General features: G+C 37.7%; 1 protein-coding gene across 19 annotated transcripts in view; it reads right to left on the reverse strand.

Moving 5' to 3' along the window:
• The window catches only part of BAZ2B (bromodomain adjacent to zinc finger domain 2B), a 156,774-nt gene that overhangs the window by 56,728 nt on the left and 82,432 nt on the right, over nt 1-17,614 (reverse strand). For 17 of the 19 annotated variants that reach the window (XM_055811658.1, XM_055811657.1, XM_055811650.1 and 14 more), the window contains 6 exons: nt 16,331-16,492; nt 14,621-14,814; nt 6,724-6,930; nt 5,667-6,065; nt 2,694-3,303; nt 1,106-1,402 (listed from right to left, as the gene is read on the reverse strand). In XM_055811658.1, coding sequence (XP_055667633.1) covers nt 1,106-1,402; nt 2,694-3,303; nt 5,667-6,065; nt 6,724-6,930; nt 14,621-14,814; nt 16,331-16,492 — 1,869 coding nt within the window. The remainder of the gene's footprint in view (nt 1-1,105; nt 1,403-2,693; nt 3,304-5,666; nt 6,066-6,723; nt 6,931-14,620; nt 14,815-16,330; nt 16,493-17,614) is intronic. The other 2 variants (XM_055811648.1, XM_055811659.1) reach the window with 2 other exon arrangements.

Consider the following 17,614-nt stretch of genomic DNA (forward strand, 5'->3'; position numbering starts at 1 on the left):
ACATTTTAATGATCTGGATTACACCTAATGTATAGGAACTCTTTTACAAACTGTGTGATTAAACAGGCCTGTTTCTGTGAAAAATATTAAGTAGATCACATTACACTGCCTCAGAGGTTAATGCCCTTGATGACATGGAAAGAAATCCCTATTCCACTGGACATAAATATAAAAAATATATATCTAAAATCTGTTCACTTGCATGTTAATTAAGTATCAAGTTTCTAATTATATGTAGTAAACACGCAATTTCATTTAACTGTTACCATGCAAATTGAGAAGTATGATTTTCAGAAAAGCATTCTTTTCTGTAGCAGTAGTAATTACTCAAATCTTACAAATCAGCCAGCAAATGAGGGATTATAAACACTATATAACATCACGCAAACGCTAAATGTATTTTTCATGAACCTTTTAAAAATAATTCCTTGCAAGTAATCCACAAATTCTACTGAGAATTTTGTAAGCATAACAAAGTTAGATTTTAACTAAATACAGTTATTAAATTTGTTGAGGAAGGGGCAGAAATTTAAGATTCAGAATGCAAGCTATGATGCTCAGAAATCAGAAATAGTAACAACGTTTAGAATAAAATGGTAAATAACAAACACTAAACAATGAAGTGTTTTTAATGTAATAAATATAAACTCTGGCTATTTCATCCTACCTTCTCTCAAATAACAATATGAGCTAAAACATCCTGGACTAAATGTAATGCTCATGTCTTGAGAACTTGCAATTCTGCTGACTGATTTTAACATCTGTTGCAAACACTCGTGAAAAGCTCACAGAATCACTGAACAGCCCAGGTTGGAAGGCATCCCAAGAGATCATCTGGCCTAGCCTTTCATGGGAAAGGGAGCTTACATGAGATTATCTAGCACCCTGTTCAACCACATCTTGAAAACCTCCAGATCTCCAGTGATGGGGACTCTACCACATCCCTGTGGAGGCGGTTGCAGTGAATGACTGTTCTCAATACAAAAATGGGGTGGTTTAGGTTGAGATACCACTTCATACCAGTGTCTAAACCATTTTATAACTACTTTTACATCACATGCTGCTTAGATGTTACACTGTACTCTAATAAAAGACATTCAGATACCACAGTGTGTACTTGGTGTAAGAGCAGATGGTGCTGTCCCAAGGAAAACCGCAGGCTGGGACTCAGGACATAAGGCAGCTGGCGCAGAGCTTGGGGTCTTTGCTACTTGAAGATTAAGTGGGGTGGAATGAGCTGCAAGACCAATGGAAGAGCTCTTCACAGAGGATGAAGTTTTACGCCGTTTCAGTGGAGGTTTTTCTCCCTCAGTGTCTGTATCTGATTCATCTTGGTCTTTATCATCCTCGTCATCTTCATCCTCAGACCCTTCTGTATCTGACTCAGAATTGCTGTCAGACTCTGTGTAAAAAAAGAAGTGTGGCAAAAGGCACATTATGACTTTATAACTACCAGCAAATACATTTAAGCTCTAACACCTGCAAAGTCTTTTGTCTTATTAAATAAGAAGCTTTCCTAACTTCATTTATTTTTTTTTGTATAACATCTCTGGAGTATAAATAGGTGGTTATAATTAACTACCTAAAATTTAAATGACTATATGACAGCATAAAGTAATTCTGCATGATAATGCACTGTTGTTTCAGATGGAATTCTTTGCTTTTCCATGAGGAGATGAGAGACAGAAGGTGCAGTATTTTAAAAGATTTGTTTACCCTAGAATAAGCTACAGCTATGACATGTGCCCTGTGAGCCAGGCAGTGGTTGAACACTACTGCAGGAAAGGCTCTTTACAGCTTGTGAAGCCTAGCATGAAGAGGAAGCAAATGATGGATCTGGGTACAGGCTGAAAGGTGTCAGAACCGGAAGTATGGCAACCTGGGCAAAGGAAGAGTTAGAGACAGAGTAAAGGGCAGACAGCATAAGGCGCTGAAGACAGGCTGCAGCTGTGAGGGAGAGAAAGAGGATTAGTATAAGGTGTGTCGATGAGGGGGAAAGAGAATGATGAAGGTGAAGCTGGACCCAAGGGATACGTGCACACAGGGGAGCACAGAGTTACTAGGAATACACTCAACTTTAACAACAGGCCTTGCCTTTCTGTATTGCTTCAGAGCCTTTGAAACAGTAGTCGGAATGCTATCCATGAACACTGCAGCCCTTACAACTGTCCTGGTACTTTTATCTTGCTCATTGACTACTGTGCTCCTTGCGTGAAGTCTGGAAATGTACTTTTCTTGCCACTCTCAACAATTTGAAGGCCTTTGTTTAGTCCCGCTCAGGCTGGACAGCCTGTTCTGCAGATGGCCTCTGCCTGCCAGAATAATTAACCATCAGCCAGCCTATTTTCTCCATCTCCTTCCCCAGCACCCTGCCACGTGAGCAGTACACAAGCTGCAGGCTGGGTAACTGATCTGGAAGGTAGGTCTCTGCCAGCCTTTCCTGAAGGCTGGGGAGCCATCTTACCAGGACAGCTGAAAATATACCTGCCATATGACCAAGGATCGGAACACCCAAAATATGACTTTGGATATGACACAATGAGAGACGTGCTACTTTCCTACTGTCTGTAGGACGCTCTGGGCCATGCCACCCCAAAAGTTCCTACCCCCATTTTAACGTATGGTGGGAAATGCATGTTTTCAACACTCAAAAAATGAAGTTTCTGCTTTTCCTATTAAAAAGGTTAAACCACCTGATTGGCTATCATCAGAATCATCATCTTCATCGTCCTCATCTTCATCTTCATCATCGTCGTCATCGTCATTTGAGTCGTCAGAGTCCTTACTGCTGGGGGCATCTGAGTCTACCCCTCTGAACTGCTCCACCACCAGTTTTGCAGAATGAAGGCGGTGTTGTGTTTTTACTGCGTTTACTGCATTATTGCTGACTGGTTTATCCTTTCCTGAACCAGGTAACACAGGAGAGGTAGAGGGCATAACAGGTGTCCGGTTACCAGCTGTTTTTTTCCCACATGCACTCAAGTTTACTGGCAAAGAAAAGGGGGCACTACTAGAAATGGCTACACTTTCATTGATCTTGGTCTGGGATTTCAGTTTCGTAGTAAGCGCAAGAGGAGCCTCCTGGATGACGCTCTGAATAACTCCATTGGGTTGGTGATTACCTAAAAGTGCATTTGTCAGGAATGGATTAGAATGGTTGTTTTCCAAGGATGTGAGTTTTTGATGAGCTGGTGAACTAGATGTTGATTTGGGGCTTGACAAAGCTGCAATAACCTTCTTCAGGTTCTTAGATGATTCCTGTTTCTTTAGCTGTGCTGCTGGGAATGTCTGTTTATATTGTTCCTAAAGAAATAAGAAGACAGAGGAATAAAATGCTGACATTTTATTTTTTTTAGTATGCAGGCAGGTGAACTCTATGAGATCTTAAAACATCTGCTAAGCTATTTTTAGCAGGTCAAAAGTAGGTGCCACGGAAGAGATGAGTAACTACAAGTTATGTAAGTCGTGATTTTCACTGTAAAACAAGCAGGAAAAGACATACTGAACTCAAGATGAAGCCGATCTAAATTATGCAAGGAAGCTTTCTCACTTGCTACATCACTCTAGACTGATTTTCATAAAGATATTAAGCATCTTGAAAAAAGAATTTTTTTTAAAGGGATTTATATGCTGGCATAGGAAAAACCCCACTTGTTACTCATTTCAGCACATAAAAATCTCAGTAGTGAATGTCAACTTAGCTTTAGTAGTTTGTTCATTTTAAAGCACAAGGTAAATACAACACTCTAATGGCTACAACACTAGCAGAAAACCAAGAGAAGGGTCTTGGCATAGAAAAATATTTTAAAAAATGGGGAAAAGGTATTACTCAGAAGTACTGTGATATGCTAGCTTTTTAACTCTGAAACAGTAGTACTTGAAAGTTCTTAAGGTAAAACTTAATCGGTAGTGGCTGACAAATGCATGTAAAGTTCACACTGTCTTTACTGTCAAGACACTTCCAAGGAAAAAGAAAATACATAATCTTTGATGGAGAAAAATTAATAGGATGGATAAAGATGCTGCATTTGAAATATTTTTTTAAATATTAAGTCAAATACAATACATTATTGAAGTTACTAACATTTAAAACTGAGCATGAAATTATGAAAACCTGTAAAATAAATATTCACACAGTGCATGTTTCCAGTAAAAATTTTAAAGAAATCAAATGACTAAATGGGTGATGTATCATCAGCTAAAGACTCATAACCTAAAACTGACAGCAGAAGTCTCTTCCAATGTCAAAGACCTGTGTTTTCATAATTGTAATTTATTTAACCATTCCAGGTAAATGATTAACTAATGAATTTTACGAAGTAACTGGGAGTTCAAAGGAAAAATATTGTTTCTCTTCTGGTCTAGGAATAGAAACTATGTGATAAAAATATTTTTCTGCCCTCACCAGGGACTGAGTGTAGCTATGTTCAGGGTTCAGTTTACTCTTCACCAATACTACTTAGTTTAAAATAAAGTTGATTTGTAACAATGAAACTTGCCTTGGTAAATGCACTTTTTTTTGTGTGTGTGTGCGTGTAAATATATATACACACATATATACCTATCAAGCCTCAACCCTTCTAAAATGCTCGATTTTTATTCTCTTCTAATCTAACTGAATTGAAATCATGAACATTCTCCACTAGTCATGACAATCACCATTAACAAAATAAACTGAGAATCTAGAAAGAATTTTTCTGAACTACAGAACTGCTAAGATAGACACATCTAAACATTCCGCAGATTCCTAACCAGGAAAAAGGAAAATCAAGATTTATTGTGATGGCCATACTGAGTTTTAATAGCTGTCAGTGCACCAATATCCTTCTGTCTTTAAATAGCAAAAAAATTCCAAGATTAAATCTAACTTTTTTTTAAAAAAAAAAGAAGCTTTCAACTATTTTGTTGAAACCAATTATTAAACAAGGTAATTTTAATTACTTTGACTTAAAACTATCTGACTTAACACAAAGCAAAGCCATGCTTACATACTTGATAGGGAAAGTATTAAATCAGAGTACTGACTCAAACTAGGAACAGCACAGAGAAAATATCCAAAACAATTAACCCATGAGTACTTTTCTTGTTTTGATGTTGATTTTAGCTGCTCATCTTCCTTAAGAAATGCATGACAAAATCCTTTGCTTTCTCTGTACCCATTACCCTCACCACTACAGTGATTGCTTTCAGCTGAGCTGTAAAGTTCTGCTGTGTGATGAGCATGAAACTCAAGTTTGGCACGATGTGACAGTAAGTTGTGTATACGATCACACTGTGTATACATTCGGGCATGCATACATGAACTGCCAAATACATGACTCTTCTCCAAGATGAAGTTATGGAATAGTTCAGAGCACTTGTAATGCAGAGTGGATCAACTCCAAAATTAAAGCATATTATTTGCTGCTCTTTAAAAAAAAAGTAGCAGCAACAGCAACAAAAAAAAACCCAAAAGAACAACCACCACAGTTCTACCCACAAAATTTGTGTTAATTTACATAACTCAGAAATCTGCATCAACCCTAAGAACATGATAAAAAAACCATGATATGAAAATAAATATACACATAATTTAAAAAAAAATCGTATTATAGCAGAATGTTGCATCTCATTAAGCAGTCAACGCAGGTTACAAATGATCAAAAAAACAGTCATTTTTTACTCACCCGTTTTGATCTTACATCGCTGGTCAAAGAGATAGATTCTTCAGAGGTATTTTTATTCCCTGCTTTGAGTAGATCAGGGGAAGGAACTATGAGTTTTAAATAGGTTTCCTTTTTGGCTTGATGTACCAAAGACAAAGGTTTCACATTGGGAACCAATCCTGTAGACTGTATTACACTTGTGTGTTTGTTCACAGATTCCTCCTTTGCCTGAGAGCTTTGGAAAATAAACGGAAGCTGCTGTGACAAAACCTGAGGCTGCTTCTGCTGGGACTGGAATGATGAGTGAGTCTGGGAATCAGACACAAGAGGTATCTGCTGGTGTGGTCTTTTTTCTTGGGACTTTTCATGTGGTTTTTGTCCATCACTTTTCGTATCTGTTACACCACTATGCATTAGCACCTGCAAAATATATATTTTCAACCGTTCACATGAGATCAATTAAAGATCTTTTTAAAAAAAAAGTACATCATCAGTCCCCGTGAAACAATTATACTATTCTTGACAGAGGATGAGCAATAGTAATTTTTAAATCAGTCTTGCCATATATTGTTTAGGGATTTTTTTCCACATATAGTTTCAGCACATGAAAACAACATTTAGTAGAGGAGGAGTACTAAACCATGGTTGGTTTTAAATGTATTTTTGACTGTAAACTTAAAAGGATACCCAAGATTCCAATTTTGTTCTTCTATTGGCTCCCAGGAAAAGTAGTAGCTCTACTAGGAAAAAAGCAACTGCCAAAGCAACATCCATAGAAAGATATACTTCCAATATGCTATCAGCACACAGCACTTAATTTCTTTCGATTTCCCGCTTTATAACGAGTCTACTGACTGTTAAACTCCTAGCCCATAAAGAACACCACCACACACATAAGCATGCACACAAAGGAAGCAAAAAGAAAACCCAGAAAACCCTGAAGCAAAAGCAAAAGGAGTATTCTTAGCATTCATTAATGTGCAGTTAAATAACCGCTCGCTAGTACGAATGTGAACAGGTCAATTTGTCACAAATGACTTTCAGTGACAAGACTGAGCAGAAGAGCAAGGTGTCATACCTTGTTCTTGTTTTTGCAATGTGCTTCATTTTCAGAATCAGATTCATCATCTTCACTCTCTTCAGCACTCTGGTCCTCCTCCTCTTCTTCATCCTCCTCTAGATCATCGGAGTCACTACTGCTTATGCCTTCACTTGAGGTGTCTGAAGAGGAGCCTGAATCACTGTCGCTGTTACTAGAGCTTTCCACCGCTTTTTTTCTGGGCTTCTACCAGGAAGACAAACGCTCTATTAATAGTTCAGCTTTAATCTGTTATATCTTATTACTATGCGTATCTTTAAAACAAAAACACAGTGAGACTTTGGAGTAAAGCTGCAATCCCTGAACACAAGTGCCTGCCTTCGCAGAAGACTGAAGAGAAAAAAGTGCTGCACAAGATGATGAAAATGAAAAACTGGTCACAAGGTTCTACTAAAGTATTTTTCTGACAACACACACTGACAGAACAGTTGGCATCACTATATTTCCAAGCAATATATTAAATTTTACACCTAGAAAAATTGGCCTGAATTCAAGGTCTTGCAAACCTCAGCAGAATTTATTGCTTCCAAAAAAATTTAAAACAAAAAGCTTTATTGCAAACTAACATAGAAAGAACAATACATATTAGATTCATCAATATGTTTCAGCGATACATCCATTTAAATGTGTTACTGAACTTGAGTTTCACAGTATGCACTGTTCAGCAATCTAAGGTTTTGAAGACTGAAAAGAGTATGTTCATCACATTGCTTCTGAAATTTGCTTCTGAAAAATGGACCAAAATCTGCTGAAATACTCTGCCAACTATATTACATTTAAATTCTTGGAAAGAACAAATTTGCAGACCAGAATGGGAAAGTAAAAGCAGCAACACACAAGAATGTAGAAACAGAAGGTGTAAAAAACACAGGAATTCCAAAATGTTGATACGGCAAGATCAGGTTTTAAAGCGCAATGGATGAGGAGAGTTAGCTTTTCGGTGAGTTAACTAAAACTCATGTGTGTATTTCACAACCATGTCTGAAGGAGGTACACATGGACTCAAGCTGTGAGACAGGCATGAAAGTATGTGTTACTACATTAAAGCGTATTTAAGCATTGAAGAGTTCACAGAATCGTGTTCGAAGGGAGAGCAACATGAAACAAGATTACAGGTGCCAGGCAGCAGCAGCAAAGTGTTCTGTGGCATCTAAACAGGGCACGTGGAGTGCCTGAGGGAACTCTAAGGTTAGAATTAGACCAAGGGAAGAGAGGTAGACAGCAAATGTAGGTGACTGGAGGGCAAAGCGGCAGCAATCCTAAATAAAAACGCTGACAGAATCAACAGAGAAAAACTGCTTTAAAAAAAAAAAGTTTTCTTAACAAACCTTTCCCAAAAAGTTGACTATTTTTTTATGGTAGGTGCATCATGAAACAAGAAGCTAAGAAGAGCGAGCAATTTTATGTCAAAGATCCTTGTCTTATGAAGAAGAAATTCACTTAAATTAGTGGGAGAACATGACAAACTTTCTTCTAAGCGGGTGTACTGGTTTGGGCTGGGATAGAGTTTAATTTTTCCTCACAGTAGCTGCTGTGGTGCTGGGTCTGGAACCTGTGGCCAAAGCAGCGCTGATGGCAGAGGGGTGTGTGAGTTACCGCTGAGCAGCACTTGTGCAGTGTCACAGCCGTTCTGCCCCTTGCCCTGCCCTGCCAGCCAGCCGGCGGGGGGCACGAGGGGTTGGGGGGGGCACAGCTGGGACAGCTGACCCCGGCTGACCCAAGGGATATTCCAGACCACATGACATCACGCTCAGCAGCCGAAAGGAGGAGGAAGGGGGACGTTCAGAGTTAAGTCATTTGTCTTCTCCAGCCCCCTTTCCTGAAGTGGCTGCACTCCTGCCTGCCAGTGGGAAGCAGTGAGTGAATTCCTTCCTTTGCTTTGCCTGTGTGCGTGCAACTTTTGCCTTCTCCATTAAACTGCCTTTCTCTCAAGTCAAGAGTTTTCACGCTTTTACCCTTCAATTCTGTCCTCAAACCACTGTGGGGACAGCGAGCGAGCTGCTGCACAGGACTGAGCTGCCCACAGCAATGGGATTCCATTTACTTTGTAAAATAGCTATGAAACATGTAAGCAGTAGGTAGATTAAGTTTCATCTGTTTGTCAATTGGCTGGTATCTCTATTTTAAAAACTATGTTCTCTTTATTGATTCCTGTGATGAACACAGTATACTTTCTATCATCACACCTTCTGCATACTGTCACATGCATTGCTTCACTGTTGGGAAATCTTAAGAACGTTCAGTGTATTTATTTGGATTTATTTTTTCACTGCTCAATTCAGAAAGGTGTCAGTTAATACTTCACAGCAGGGACAACAATCTGAATGAATGCAGAGACTTAAAAAAAAATTGATCTAAGTAACTGTGCCAGTCTATGGTATATCCTGTATGTTTCATTGCTGGTACCCTTTACATCATATATTTAAGTATCTTCCTGTCTACTATTTGGCACAGATGCAGAATTTCTTCATGAAGGTCAAGATCAAAGGACAAGGCCATGATCTGAAGCAGTAAAAGTAACAATGCCTCCTGGAATCACACCTCTAGAATCCTTTTCTGGGTTTTCCCCTTCATGGTTCTCCATTTTTCTCTGTATGTGCAAAGGGAAACACCTAAAACACTGCAATAATACTAAAGTCAGAAATATCCACTTTATTCACAATGCTGATGAAATACATATTCATAGCATCAGCTTCCCAAGAGATGCATGTAGCAGTCTGGAAAAAAAAAAAAAAAAAAAAGTATGTCATGTGCTTACTTAACCGACAGTAATTACCTCCACTCATGAACACTGTAAAACTTTTGCTGTCCATCTACCTTTACAAAATGTGTTAGCTGCTGTATCTTACAAATCTATCTTTTCATACTGCAGACAAGAACACAAGAAAACTACCATACCAAGAAAGAAATCAGGCACATTCTCATGAAAAAGGAGGTGGCAAGTGCCAAGCAACATCCAACACTAAATCTGACTCACAAAGAATTACCTCGAGTAAGAAAAGGGACAGCTAATTTTGACATGAAATTTAGGGTGACTTGTAAGCAATCAAATGCTTCAGAACACATCAGGCACTTAACTACACCATGAAATGCAAACACTTCCCAGGCAGTTTTAACTTCACAAATAAATAGAATCTTTTGACATGGATAAAACCAATAAAAGCTGTTGAATTAGCAGGATTCCACAAGAATGGATGGCAAATTAGTAGCTTAGAGAAAATGTAACGATAGGGGAAATTTAAACTCGTGCATTTAGTGGCTATAAAAGGATTAATCTTGATGGAGAAGTTTTTATCAAATCCAGCATAAAAGGTAAAGCAGCGGGGGCAGGGGGAAGGCAGGGGCCGCCAGTAAAATGCATAAAGAAGAAATAATTCAAATTATGTAAGCCAGAAGGACAAAAACATAACTGTAAAGAAAAATCTCTCTGTAAAAACATTTAGAACAACAAAAAAACAACTTGCAATAAATTCTAAAAGCTTGCTGACACAAAAGAAAATAGCCAAGAAAGAGAAGGAAAAGTACAAACCAAAAAGTACTGGTTTACTTCATTTGAAATATACTAGAAAGAAAGAAAGAAAAAAAAAAAGAGAGAGCATTAGACTTCCAAAGATATATGTAAGACCAGGCAGATATTTATAAAATAATATAGTATTTAGAAAAAGACAATAAAAGACTCTTCAAGAAATACAGGCTATTAAATAAATTATGAAGTTATATTAAAGAGCAAATTTCACTTCAACTAGGCCACGATATAGTCACAGAAGTTGATGCAAGAGTGGGTTCAATTATAATAAATTACATATTTTATTTTGGTTCACTAACTTTAGCAAATCTGCTGGATGGTTATGCTAGTTGAAAATGTCCATTGTTCAGAAATCAATAATCTAGACCGAACACGAGAACCAAGAAAAGTAGCCTGACCTTAATGACACAATGGTATAGTATCATGAAAAGGTGACTAAAGTGGTAGTTTAGAAACATTTCAGTCATGATTTCAAACTACTGAGTTTTATAAAGGAAATACCATGGTAATTGCCAAGAAGAGATATTAAAAGTAAAGGATGTGACTACAGTTCATAACCAAGTGTCCTGATGCTAATTCTGGAATCCAGGTAAGTAGAAGCTCCTGATACAAGATCTTGGGAGGGGATTCCTACCTCACCAGGTGCCCTTAATGGTAGAGGGCTTTCTCTAAGCCAAATGAGACTCAAGTTCACCCATTATGCCTTCTGTCCCAGGAGACTGTTGCTTTATGTTTGTGGCTTAACCCCAGCCAGAAACTAAGTACCCCCTGAGGGATGGGGAGGAGAATTGGAAAAGGATGTAAAACTCAAGGGTTGAGATAAGGACAGTTTAATAATTAAAATAAAATAGGAGAAAAAAACCCAAAACAATAATAACAACAACAATAATGAAAAGGAAGGAGAAGGAGAGAAGAACAAAATCCAAAGGGAAGGAAGAAAAAAGCCCTAGGTGATGCACAATACAACTGCTTACCACCCGCTGACCCATGACCAGCCAGTCCCCCAGCAGCGATTGGCAGGCCCTGGCCAGTTCCCAGTTCCCCCCACTTTACCGAGCATGATGCTCCATGATATGGAATAGCTCTTGGGCTAGCCGGGGTCAGCTGTCCTGGCTCTGCTCCCTCCCGGCTTCTACTGCCCCTCCTCACTGGCAGAGCATGGGAAACAAAGTCCTTGGCAGAGTAAGCATGACTTAGGAACAACTAAAACATCAGTGTGTTACCAACACTGTTCTCACGTCAAATCCAAAACACGGCACTGCACCAGCAACTAAGAGGAAAATTAATTCTGTCCCAGCTGAAAACAAGACACTTTACCAACCTAAAATCCTGCTGACCTTCCTCATCCTAGAAGTTCACTATAACAATATTCACCAATTAACACAGGGGCAGCTTTATATTTTTTTTGTGAGGCTGAAGCAGCACATTCAGACTATTTATAAAGTGCATCTGGCTTATTCAGTTTTATCTTGGCCACAAACAGGGCAGGCTTAAAAGAAGACAACTAAAGCATGCTGAAGTTACCAACACAGCGAGCAACACAGCAAAGGTAAAAGGTAATGCAGTCACCAAATTTTTGTATGCAAGAAGTAATGGACAGTATCTCAGATCATCATGATGACATCTGTCTTCAATACAGCATCATTATGCACAACAGATATAACATGATATGCTGCAAATAGACAGTGATGAGTGAGGATACGGCACAACTTTAAGCTCGTGTTTCACACAGATTCCAGTTCATCATTGTCTGGTACGTAGAGCCCTCTGAATGATCAAATAAGACACCCTAGACAAAAGGAACTGGATGAGAACTTCTAATAACTACAGCTTTGAAGATAAGATGCTTCTGTCAACTCAGAAGTTGTTTTTCACACACTACAGGCAAAAGAACTTACAAAATACAACTTACTATCAGACTGTCCTATAGGATTCCCTAAGATGTTAGGACAATGGAACTAGAATTCAGCCAGGAAAAAAACACTGCACAGCAAGTAACTCTTTAGATTTTCTGCTGCAAAAACACCTTGCTATAAGCTTTGCCTTTTCATTAAAACTAAGTATTTTTTTTAAATACCAACCTCGAAAGAAATTTACAACTGAAGATTGAAGAAGTCAGCAGATGAATACTAAAAAAAAACTAACACCCTAAAGAAAGGAACATTCAGAACTAAAATGTTTTAAAATAAACTGTGCTTTTTCAGAAAAAGACACAAGTGTTGTTACACTTTGAAATTTAAAAATGTAACATCACTTGTACAAAGCCCAGCACAAAATACTTCACCTACCTACTGGCCCTGCTTATTCCTCTGCCTTCAATTCCAGTTGAGACTTCATTCTAACATACTGAAATTAAAATACTGATTTTTATTTTTTTGTTGAATCAGATCTCGTTGATCTTTGCCTCATGTTGGACTTCTCATTTAGAGTATTCTGTATATTTTAATGGAAAAGCTTGTCCAAATCATTACATTGACAAATACCAATTACCTCAAAAAGTTTTGGAGGAAAAGAAGTTAAGATTAAAGGTCAGTGTATCAAGTAAGACCAGGAACAATAAACTCCACTTCAGTAGTAGAAAAATTACTAGAAAAACCTAAGAAGCACAACTGTTGACATCCTGAAATTTATCTGCATTAGACAATTCAAATGTTAAGATACAAAATTAAACAAATTCAAGAAAGGAGGTACACTAATTTATTGAGCACACAGTTTTACAACAAACAGTATTTAGCAAATTCGAAGTGAAGTGTGAAATCAGCACCCACATAAAAGGAAAATGTATCAAGGATACAGAATTTATACTTAAAGACAAATGGTAATACAAAGGAGAAAATAACAATGCTCACAAACATCCTGAATGAAATTTGAAAATAAAGCAGAAAGGTGAATTTTTCAGTGATACTCATATTAACAAGTAGCTAGCTTAACCAGCTCAGCTCTTCTGAAAAGACAGAGCCAAAAAGTGAACAGAAAGAGTCTGTTCATTTATTTACAATACAAACTTTTGGGAAGGTATTTTTGGGACATATTAAAAGGTAGTAATTTCTCTGGTATTCTGTGTAACTGCAGTAATAGTCAGAAACACAGAGGCATTACCTGGAAAAAGCTTTACCTCTGCACCACAGAAACAAAGCTTATGTTTTGCACATAGATATCCAAGATAAAAGCAGAATTTTAGAAAGGGAAGAGCCATTTCTTGTATTTAACCCTGAAAAAAAGAAGTCTTAAGATTTTCCAAACACCTGTATCTACCTTAATACCTTCATCAGAAGCTGTCAATTGTTGAACACATGAAGAACATTTTGAGGGGAAATGTTTTTTAATACGTTAATACTTTCCCTAATGTCAATATATTAAACGTATCACTACACAAATAGAAGTTAACCATTTTAGTGCTAACAGCTATTTTGATGCAGATACATGCAAACACCAACTGTCCTCTGAAAAATGCCAGTCTCTCCCCTAAGAACACTCGGATTTGGGACCTGAATGTAATGCGATAACAGAAAGAGAAAGAAAGCAACAGGCCAAATTCACTCACAAAACAAAAATAAAAAATACATATCAAGAAATAAAAGTATTTTAGCCTAGATGGCTGCCGGTAGGGAATGACTCCCTCATCTTCAGTTCTGACAGTAATCCATCTCCCAGTATCCCACTTCCTGTGCTTTGACTGAATAGTTTTGATTCCAAGATTAGCAAAGTTCTTAAGGCCTGCTTGGGTCAATATATAAGGAGGTTTGCTAACTCACTGAGACTACTCATGTTTTTTACATTAGATGGCCGTCTTAAATTTTTGGCTGAATCGCTGCTGTTAATAATATTTCATTCTTCTGATAAACAGGAAATTACTCCCTGAAAAGCATCTTCCTATAAATGTCTAAAAATGTCATTTTGTTTCTTACATTTTTTATATTTTAAGTTACAAGAAAACATAATTAAACAGATATAATAGGTTACTTACTGTTATTATTATAAAAATATTTATGCTTTAACATAGTAGTATCAAATAGTAGTGTTAGAATAATATATTCATTTTCCTAATTATATAAATTAAGTAAAAATATGTTATTGCATACAGATATTATCTAGTGAAATTACTGCTAAATGTAGCTTTTGACTCATAAACATGTCAAAAAAACAAACAAAAAATAATTTTTAAAAAAAGACACCCCAATACAAAAAAAACAACAACAGAGGCAACAAGTGTACAGATCTTGCTCTAATAAATATGAAAAACCCAAAACATTTTCTACTGGGAGAGAACACTTAAAAATGCTGCTGTGCACCATCAGAAAATGTCAATTTTTTTGTCTGAATCTTAAAAGTTTTTTTCTGTATATTTACCTTATCTTTGATTTTGTCAGCTCTGGTGTCCAAAAGCTGAACTTTGTTTTGCTCCTGGTTGTATTTACGGCCTCCTGCTCCTGAGGTTATAGCTTTCACTTGTCCTGCTGATGTTGCAATGCTAGTGGATAGTACAGATGTGCTGATACCAGATACTGCAGTGGTACTGTTCCCATTCAGTGATCCATTTATACCTTAAGATGACAGATTTACAAAGTGTCACTTAAAAATTCTGAATTAGCAGATACTTTAAGATTTTCCAGTCACACTAACCTAGCTTGAATAAACACATAACAAGACACTAGACTACTCACAGGTTACTCCCAACATATACTAAAATTTGCATCCAAGAGTCACTTTGATTTGCTGATGGAATTATTTTAATTAGAACATACAGAGCACCCATGATTCAAAGGACAAACATATTCAATGCTGTAAAGAGCGAAATAAGAAATAAAAAATAAACCTGAAATCATCTATTTTTAAGTCCAAACTATCCTTGAGTTTAGTCAGGGGCAAAAAAAGATGATTTTAAAGAAAGACAAAAATACATATTCAAATAAGTACCTCACAGAATAATTTGCTTACAGTTTCAAAAGTATTAATCAGCTCCAAAGAAAACCACACTAAGCCCAAAGTATTTTATGAGTTTTGCAATTTGAAGTAACATCCACATTCAAGCTTGCTTACTTATCTGTCAAGATGACTTGTTTTCTAAGAAAATACCCCTAATCACACAAACTCACTACTCTGCAACCCCAGGACTATCACCACATTGATTCTGAAACACACACCAGGTCCTAAAACCTACCAAAAGTGTAAGAAAACAGTTTGGTTAGTACGTCATGGAATCACAGACCAGAATATCCTGAGCTGGAAGGGATCCACAAGGATCCCGAGTCAGGTCCTGATGGCACACAGGACAGACAACTCAGTCAGGAAACCATAGATCTAAAAGCATCATCCAAATGCTCCTTGAACACTGACAGGCTTGCAGCCATGACCGCTTCCCTGGTGAGCGAGCTCACCCTCTCAGTGAACAACATTCTCCTCACAGCCAACACGAACTTCCCCTGAAGCAGCTCTAAGTCATGCCCTCAAGTCCTGGCACCAACACCAGGGGAGAGAGCAGCACCTCCCTCCCAGTGCCACCACCACCCCCCCAGGAAGCCATCAGCAGCACTGAGGTTATTGAACAATCCTGAGATCAAACGTAAAACAAATGCGCCTCCCATCTTCAAAAGGCATGCAATGCTACTACCTAAAATAATGTCCTGCAATGCAAGAAAGTGTTCTAATGTCACTGGGCTACTTTCATTGGGATCCTGTGGCCGCAGCCATCCCTGCCATGACCCCCCAACGAGCTACTACCCGATGCTTCCCATACACACAGGATTCACTATGGAGTGTTCACTGTAGAAGTACAAGGCCTCCTAAATCAAACCACAAGCTTTAAAAGAAAACTTTTCCCTACTACTCAGTCCCAGACAAACTATCTAAGGAAAAAGTAGATATACTAAAAAAATTAGTAGGAATACTTAGTAATTGAAAGCCCATACTTGCATGTCTCATGCCTGGCTTGATAAAAATCAATTTTTATAGAACTGTTCGGGAACGGGAAGAACAATGAGAGGTAAAGCTCAAATTCCACACCTTTCTGCATGTGCTCAAGTTCAGTCTGATTATTCCCTTTACAACTTTAGCCATTACCTTTTTCTGTACTACTCCGAATATTTTTTCCTGTAGCTCTGGAGTGGAATGAAGCAGAATCATGATTCTGTGCAGGAGGTGCAAACAGTGGTGGAATTCCCAAGAGTGGTGGGAAAAAAGCTGCCCCAGGACGAGAGTGTGTGTCCGCTGCTCGCCACCATTCTGCTCCACAAAGAAAATAAAAACAAACTTTAGTAGTTCAAATAATATATTTAAGTATTTCTGTAAGCATGTTGTTGTACGTAATCTGGAGCCGGTTTACTAAATCTGGGAGTAAGAAGAAAACAAAACACTTAGGAACTCCTTAAACAACATTAGTTTCCTGCAGCCAATTCTGGTCTTAAGTCATTACAGCCATTCTGGTAAAGGTTTCAGTGCAGTTCTATTTAAATGCATTCTGAAAATAAATACTTACTAGAAAGCTATTTGACTGATCACCCCAAAATGAGACTGCTAGTCATAAATAGGATCAAGATTCACAGGTGACTCTTAAACATCCATTATTACCTCACCAGTCCTCCTCCATCAGAAGTACGCAAAGGCACAATGCCTTTAAGTCACCTCTGCAACCTCAGAATGCTCCAAGGCCTCCACCACAGAAGCACACCTGCAGTAACCCCCCATGAAATGACCTACCTATGTGTCCTCAGGGGAAAAAAACACACTTGAAATTGCACTATTCAAACACATGCTGTGAGTCCAACCTCAAGGTTTAATAACAAAAATTATTTAAAAGCTTTTATATTTTAAAAGCTATCATTAAAGTTTTACACTTAGCATCTTCTAGTATTGGCACTGTATTTCTGCAACAGCTGAAAATGGGAGCAATTCTAACAAAAAATGGTATTACATTTGCCAGGGAAGTTCCTGTTAGCAGTGGAAAAGAGTCTGTTGCTTTAGCATTCTGGGATCAGAAACAGAAGAGTATCTTTCTATAAGCAGAACTGTTTGATGTATCTATCCTTAATACACATGAAACATACCATTTCAGAGAAGAATAGGGGCCTACAAAACACACAAAGCACAAACTAATAATGAAATACACAAAATAACAAAGATATTTTGCACATTACAGATTTTAAAACGGAACTCAAAAATCCCAATAAATTCAAACATTTTGAAGATCTAAAATTAAACATAAGCAAGTGAGTTTTAGAAAAGTATTTAAAGAAACTTCTATTGATCATGACCAAATTACCCATTTGTAAGCACTTCAACATTCAGTCCTTCCTGGTATCAAAGTACAAAGTAAAATTTCTTAGGAAACCATTAGTTTTGCCTTGT

This window comes from Falco peregrinus, chromosome 8 (assembly GCF_023634155.1).
Source record: "Falco peregrinus isolate bFalPer1 chromosome 8, bFalPer1.pri, whole genome shotgun sequence".
Classification (NCBI taxonomy): domain Eukaryota; kingdom Metazoa; phylum Chordata; class Aves; order Falconiformes; family Falconidae; genus Falco; species Falco peregrinus.